The sequence below is a fragment of the Nyctereutes procyonoides genome, unplaced genomic scaffold (assembly GCF_905146905.1).
Source record: "Nyctereutes procyonoides isolate TBG_1078 unplaced genomic scaffold, NYPRO_anot_genome, whole genome shotgun sequence".
Classification (NCBI taxonomy): domain Eukaryota; kingdom Metazoa; phylum Chordata; class Mammalia; order Carnivora; family Canidae; genus Nyctereutes; species Nyctereutes procyonoides.
Genome location: NW_026575034.1, coordinates 20,392,183 through 20,400,150, shown reverse-complemented (window position 1 = coordinate 20,400,150; position 7,968 = coordinate 20,392,183). Strand labels below are relative to the sequence as shown.

Sequence of the window (7,968 nt, the reverse complement as noted above, 5' to 3'; positions counted from 1 at the left end):
TTTGGTAGAATAGTATTGTTTCTTTAAACGTTTGATAGAATTCCCCTGGGGAGCCATCTGGCCCTGCACTTTTTTTGTCTTGGGAGGCTTTTGATGACTGCTTCAAATTCACCCCCTGGTTATTGACCTCTTCAGTTTTTCTATTTCTTCCTGTTCCAGTTTTGGTGATTTGTGGTTTTCCAGAAATGCATCCATTTCTTCTAGATTGCCTAATTTATTGTGGTAAAGCTGTTCATAATAAGTTTTTAAGATCGTTTGTATTTCCTTGGTATTGGTGGTGATCTCTCTTTTCTCATTCATGATTTTATTAATTTGAGTCTTCTCTCTCTTCTTTTTAATAAGGCTAGCTAATGGCTTATCTATATTATTAATTCTTTCAAAGAACCAACTCCTGGTTTTGTTAATTGATTCCACAGTTCTTCATCTCTATTTCATTGAGTTCTGCTTGAATTTTTATTAACTCTCTTCTTCTGTTGGGTGTAGGATCTATTTGATGTTTTTTTCTACAGCCCCTTTAGGTGCTAGGTTAGCTTTTGTACTTTAGTTCTTTCCAGCTTTTGGATGGATGCTTGTATTGCGATGTATTTCCCCCTCAGGACTGCTTTTGCTGTATCCCAAAGATTTTGAACCCTTGTATCTTCATTCTCATTAGTTTCCACAAATCTTTTTAATTCTTCTCTAATTTCCTGGTTGACCCTTTCATCTTTCACAGGATGGTCTTTAAGTTCCATGTGTTTGAATTCTTTCCAAACTTCTTCTTGTGATTTAGTTCTAATTTCAAAGCATTATGGTCTGAAAATATGCAGGGGATGATCCCAATCTTTTGGTATTGGTTAAGATCTGATTTGTGATCCAGTATGTGCTTTAATCTGTAGAAAGTTCCATGTGCACTTGAGAAGAATGTGTATTCAGTTGCATTTGGATGTAAAGTTCTGTAAATATTTGTGAAATCCATCTGGTCCAGTGTATCACTTAAAGCTCTTGTTTCTTTGGAGATGTTGTGCTTAGAAGATCTCTCCATTGTAGAAAGCACTACATTCAAGTCACCAAATATAAGTGTATTATTATCTAAGTATGCCTTCACTTTGGTTATTAATTGATTGATATATTTTGCAGCTCCCACATTCAGGGCATAAATATTCATGATTGTTAGGTCCTCTTGTTGGATAGATCCTTTAAGTATGATATAGTGTCCTTCTCCATCTCTTACTACAGTCTTTGAGATAAACTTTAATTTATCTGATAGAAGGATTACCACCCCTGCTTTCTCTTGAGGACCATTTGAATGGTACATGGTTCACCAACCTTTTATTTTCAGGCTATAGGTGTCCTTTTTTCTAAAATGAGTCTCTTGTAGACAGAAAATAGGTGGGTCTTGCTTTTTTATCCAGTCTGAAACCCTGCGCCTTTTATTTGGGTCATTAAGCCCGTTCACCTTCAGAGTTACTATGAAAGATATAAATTTAGTGTCATCATGATACCTATTCAGTCCCTGTTTTGTGGATTGTTCCATTGGACTTCCTCTTTCTATTACAAAGTATTTCTTGCAGAGCCTTCTTTGTGGTCACATATTCTTTCAGTTTCTGCCTATCTTGGAAGCTCTTTATCTCTCCTTCTATTCTGAATGAGAGCCTTGCTGGATAAAGTATTCTTGGCTGCAGGTTCTTCTCATTTAGGACCCTGAATATGTCTTGCCAGCCCTTTCTGGCCTGCCAGGTCTCTGTGGAGAAGTCTGCTGTTAATCTAATATTTCTCCCTATAAAAGCTAGAGATTTCTTGTGTCTTGATCTTTTAAGGATCTTCTCTTTATCTTTGGATTTTGCAAGTTTCACTATTAAATGTCGATGTGTTGAGCGGTTTTTATTGATTTTAGGGGGTATCTCTCTATTTCCTGGATCTGAATGCCTGTTTCCCTTCCCAAGTTATGAAAGTTCGCAGCTATAATATGTTCAAATACATATTCTGGACCTCTGTCCCTTTCAGTGCCCTCAGAAACCCCAGTTAAACCTAGATTTTTCCTTCTGAGGCTGCCGTTTATTTCCCTTAACCTTTCCTCATGATCTTTTAATTGTTTTTCCTCTTTTTTCCTCAGTTTCCCTCCTTCCTATCAACTTGTCTTCTATGTCACTCACTCGTTCTTCTACCTTGTTAACCCTCATCGTTAGGACCTCTAGTTTGCATTGCATCTCATTTAATTGTTTTTAATTTCAGCCTGATAATATCTAAATTCTGCCATCATGAAGTCTCTTGAATCCTTTATGCTTTTTTCTAGAGCCACCAGTAGCTTTATAATTGTGCTTCTGAATTGGATTTCTGACATAGAATTGTAATCCAAATTTTGTAACTCTGTGGGAGAGAGGACTGTTTCTGATTCTTTCTTTTGAGGGAATTTTTTCCTTCTAGTCATTTTGCTCATTGCAGAGTGGCCAAAAACAAGTTGTACTTGATAGAAGCGCAAACTCTTCTCACTGTAGCTTTTCAGCTCTTCTCTCTTTAAATCTCAGACCGAATTCATAGGTTTTCAGGATGATTTGAAAAATATCTAGGTAAGTTGGTGGAGACAGGTGACTTGGGGACCCTACTCTTCTGCCATCTTTGGAGTCAGCCATATTTTGTTTTATATTGCTTCTAGCAAGAGGGCTGGCCATGTAGCGGTTACTTTATTAAGACCAAAATCAGATGCAATAATATGACTTTAGTTTAGGGGTATCCTCAACTAAGTGCTGTTTAGATTTTCCTATGTTTATATTTTTCCTATATTGGCAATACATGGTGACCCATTAAAGAACGAAAATGTTAAAAAAGAAAATAATAACCCACACGTAATTTCAATACCCAGAGTCAATCACTCCAAACATATTTGTTTTCTTTCAGTCCTTTTTGTGCATTTTGAAAACATATATTAACATTGGTGCCCAAGGCATTAGCAAAATCACTTTTGGTAAGTACTGGTGGAAGATGATTATCATCATTATTATTGATATTATCCATTATCTGTAGGATATAGAAGAAATAGTACTCAGATAACAACTAGACAATCAAATAAGGGGAAGAAGAAAGTGACAAACATTACATTACTGACAGTGCTGAGAGTAGTTATTACCTGTGGAATTTCAGAAATAACTGTGAGAGAGGAACTGGTTCTTTGATGAGTTATAGGCACTATACTGTACAATACATCTCTAGGACTTATTCATTTTACATAACTGAAACCTAGTATCCTTTGGCTAATAACTAATTTGACTAATAATTGCTCCCTTCCCAAAGCCCATGCAATGATCATACCACTCTCTGCTTCTATAAGTTGATTATTTTGCATCAGTGTAGTAGTCATTTTTTTCTATCAATTCTTCTGTATCTGGCTTAATTCACTTAGCATAATGTCCTCCAGGTTCATCCATGTTGTCACAAATGGTAGGATTTCCTCTTTTTTAAGGGTGAATAATATTCTATGGGGGGTATAGTCAACATTTTCTTTATCCATTTGTCAATGGACATTTAATTTAATTCTATGTCTTGATTGTTATGGGTAATACTGTAATGAACATGGGGTTCAGATATTTCTTCAAGATCCTGCTTTCAGTTCCTTTTGATATATACCCAAAAGTGAGATTGCTGGATCATATGGTAGTTCTATTTTTAATTTAATTAATTAATTTTAATTTAATTAATTTTATTTTTTTTTTGAGAAACCTCCAGTCTTCTGTTCCACAGTGGCTGCACCAGTGTACATCCCACTAAAAATATACAGGGGTTTCCTTTTCTCTACATTCTCATCAACACTAGTTACCTTTCATGGCCTGTTATTTATTCATGAGAGACAGACACAGAGATAGACAGAGACACAAGCAGAGGGAGAAGCAGGCTCCCTGCAGCGAGCTTGATGTAGGACTCGATCTGAGGATCCCGGATCACAACCTGAGCCGAAGGCAGATACTCAACCACTGAGCCACCCAGGTGTCCCTTTTTTAAAAGATTTTATTAATAAAAACCATCCTAATAGAGTTAACATAATAATTCATTGTGGTTTTAATTTACCCTTCCATGATGATTAGTAATTATGCACAACTTTTCATGTACCTCTTGGCCATTGTATGTCTTCTCTGGAGAAATATTTATTTGGTTTTCTTGTCTTTAACAAATTAGATTATTTGCATTTTTTGCCATTGAATTGTAGGAGTTCCTTACATATTTCAGATATTAGCCCTTTATCAGATTTATGGTTTACAAATATTTTCTCCCATCTCATATTTTGCATTTCCTTTTTTTTCTCTTTCATTTTGTTGATTGTGTCCTTTGCTGTGCAGAAGCTTTTTAGTTGGGTTTTGTTTTTAATCTCATTTGTCTAATTTTTACTTTATTCCTTGTGCTTTTGGTGTCACACACAAGATCATTGCCAAGTCTAATGTCCAGAAGTTGTCCTTATGGTTTCTTCATGGAGTTTTTATTTTCAGGTCTGATATTAAGACATTCATCCATTTTTGAGTTGATTTTTGTATATGAATGTGATATAAGTGTCCAATTTCATTCTTTGGATGTGGATATCCAGTTGTTCCAACACTCTTTATTGGAGACACTGTCATTTCCTCATTTTGTATTCTTGGCTCACTTATCAAAGATCAGTTGACTGCATATGTGTGGGTTTATTTCTGGGTTCTCCATCACCTTCCATTTGTCTCTATGCCTGTTTTTAACCATTATTATATGACAGGATAAAGAAATTTTCTTGTCGATATTTTTCAAAAATTTAGAGGACTTATTTAGAATAGATTCCTAGAAGTGTATTCAGAAATTGAAACAAAATTTGGGAATATTATATGGTATTAGGCCAAGGGGACTCAGGAACTCTTCATATTATCTAGTCATGGTCATTCTTCTTCTTAGAGTCCTATAAAAGAAACAAGAAATATAAAAAATAAGTTACTGCTTTTTATTAATTGCAGTAGTCTCTAATATACTCAAATTCAGAACTCTGATAAGCCTCATTTGGGGTACTTGGTCTAGTCAAAAGTCTTTCAAAATCTTCAACCTTTCTTACAGCTTGAGTGGGACTTTGTCCAATTTAATCAGTCCAGTTCCGTGAAGAAGTATGGAAATAGAACATGCATGACCTTTTAAGCACAATAACCCTAGCCAGTAGTAAATAGGGACCAAACAACATCCTAGAATGTCACAAACAAGATTCTTCTTCTTGGGGAAGAAAGCATCAGTAAAAAGGGAATCTCTGCCTACTCCAAATATACTTGAGAACTGGGTCAAAGTATACACATATTTAAAGTTTAAAATATATTTGACAGGGCAGCCTGGGTGGCTCAACAGTTTAGTGCCGCCTTCAGCCCAGGATGTGATCCTGGAGACCCGGGATCGAGTCCCGCATCGGGCTCCCTGCATGGAGCCTGCTTCTCCATCTGCCTGTGTCTCTGCCTCTCTCTCTCTCTCTCTGTCTGTCTCATAAATAAATAAATAAATAATAAATAAATAAAATCTTTAAAATAAAATAAAATATATTTTACAAAATTATTTTCCAGAGAGATTAATTTTCCTACCCATTTGCATTGCACAGAAATATCTTTTTTTTGCACCCTCATTTTATAGTTAATCAATGCTACCATTTATTAACTGGGTAATTTGGAGAAGGTAGCTGTGCTTCTCTGTGCCTCAGTTTTTTTTTTTTTGTCTGGAAGCTAAGATTAATAATGTCTACCTTATGGTATTGGGACAATGTAATTATATAAAACCCATCATGCCTGCCATATGTTAAATTTTCAGTAAATTACAAGTTACTATTTTGTTTTGTGGTTCTTTTTGTGATTGTTTTCATTGAAAACAATGAAAAGTGTATCTCTCATTCCTGTAGTTTTATTTAGTTATAATAATATCAAGTATTATTCTTATATTTTGTAGCTGTTTGCATTTCTTCTTTGTAAGTAGGAACTCTGTTCATGTCCTTGGCCCATTATTTCTTGGACTCCACAATTTTCATGATTTATGTGTAACCAAAAAGCAAAAAAAAAATTAACTTTTGACATCTTCAAATAATTTTCCTCACTTTGCAGTTTATTTTTTAATTTTATTCATATGCTAGTATCTTACAGAAGTCTTTCAATTTATGTTGTAAATTCTACATGTTTTCCTACATGGTTTCTTGATAGCTTTTGTATCAGTCTGATCCTATCCAGATATCATGATAATTTTAACTTATTTTTCCTATTTTTTATTGTTTTACTTTTAGTATTTTACTCTTTAATCCAAGTAGAACAATACATGCATATTAAATGCTAAACTTTATTTTAAAACAAGAAAAATATGTTGTTTTCTAAGAGGTCAAATTAAGCTTGATGCCTGAAAGCTGTTTCATATTTTCACACATAGGTTATAATTAAATATGTAGTGTTTTGAACAGATAGTGGTGCAGGTTTATACATGGTCATAGTGTTAACAATGTACAGTCATTTTGTAACAATATGTGTCCAGCCATTTAGTAAAATCCATGTGAAATCCAATATCCTCATATCAGAACTAGCAAGGAAGACTTTAACAATGTCATAATCTATAAGTGCCACTGAGAAGAGGAGATTTGGAAAAAAATAAAGTGGATTGAAATTACAACCAACAAATAAGAATTAAGATATTCTATTTAATATTAATTAGAATGACTTGGATAGCAAAAAAGCTAGGCTAGAAATATCCAAATTGGTTATAAGTTGAGCTTTAAATGAGAGTCTTCTACAAGACTCGATGTTACAAACCAAAAGGTTGTTCTTTTTATTTGTGCAAAGAGGTAAATAGGCATAATCTCAATGGGGGAGGAAAACCAAACCTCTGTGGCTGAGTTTATTTTCCTGGGCCTTTCACAAGACTTGCAGACCCAGATCCTGCTGTTTGTTCTTTTTCTCCTCATTTATCTTTTGACTGTGCTTGGGAACCTGCTCATCATCATTGTCATCTTCATGGACTCTCGACTTCACACTCCCATGTATTTTTTTCTTAGAAACCTCTCTTTCACAGATCTCTGTTTCTCTACCAGCATCGTCCCTCAAGTGTTGGTCCATTTCCTGGTAAAGAGGAAAACGATTTCTTTTCTTGGGTGTATGGCACAGATAGTTGTTTCCCTTCTGGCTGGGTGTACAGAGTGTGCACTGCTGGCGGTGATGTCTTATGACCGGTACGTGGCTGTCTGCAAGCCCCTGCACTACTCTAGCATCATGACCCAACAGGTGTGTCTCCAGTTGGCCATTGGATCTTGGGCCAGTGGAGCACTCGTGTCTCTGGTGGATACCACCTTTACTTTCCAACTACCCTATCAAGGGCAGAACATTATTAATCACTACTTTTGTGAACTTCCTGCCCTTCTGAAGGTGGCTTCAGCAGATACTTCCAGCACAGAAATGGCCATCTTTGCAATGAGCGTGGTCATCATTTTAGCTCCTGTCTGCCTGATTCTGGTTTCCTACTGGAATATTATCTCCACTGTGATCCCGATGCAGTCTGGGGAAGGGAGGCTCAAGGTTTTCTCTACCTGTGGTTCCCATCTCATTGTTATTGTCTTCTTCTTTGGCTCAGGAATGTTCAACTACATGAAGCCAAACTCCAAGATAATGAATGAAAGGGATAAAATGATCTCGGTGTTCTATGCAGTGGTGACTCCAATGTTGAACCCTATAATCTATAGCCTGAGAAACAAGGATGTTAAAGGAGCTTTCAGAAACCTAGCTGGAAGAAAGCCCTTTTCTAAGAGATGTTGACCTCAGGGTCTTTTATTTTACTTTATTTTAATTTTTTGAGAGAATATTGCATGTGTGCTTGCTCTAGCAGGTTAGAGGATGGGCAGAGGAGAATTAGAGAGAGAGAATCATAAGCAGGCTCTACACCCAGGCCAGAGCTGACTCAGGGCTTGATCTCACCACCCTGACATCATGACCTCTGCCAAAATCAAGAGTCAGATGCTCAACTGACTGAGCCATGTAG

At 36.0% G+C, this 7,968-nt stretch overlaps 1 protein-coding gene across 1 annotated transcript; it reads left to right on the top strand.

Annotated features, from left to right (window-relative positions):
* The first annotated feature begins 6,800 nt into the window (after positions 1-6,800).
* On the top strand, positions 6,801-7,745 carry LOC129504824 (olfactory receptor 2D3-like). The gene has a single exon (XM_055317707.1). It carries the CDS (start codon positions 6,801-6,803, stop codon positions 7,743-7,745), a length of 945 nt encoding a protein of 314 aa, XP_055173682.1.
* The last annotated feature ends 223 nt before the right edge of the window (positions 7,746-7,968 follow it).

Bases quoted from the DNA above. Each gene is read 5' to 3' on its own strand.
- LOC129504824 (XM_055317707.1), top strand. From the start codon at position 6,801: ATGGGGGAGGAAAACCAAACCTCTGTGGCTGAGTTTATTTTCCTGGGC.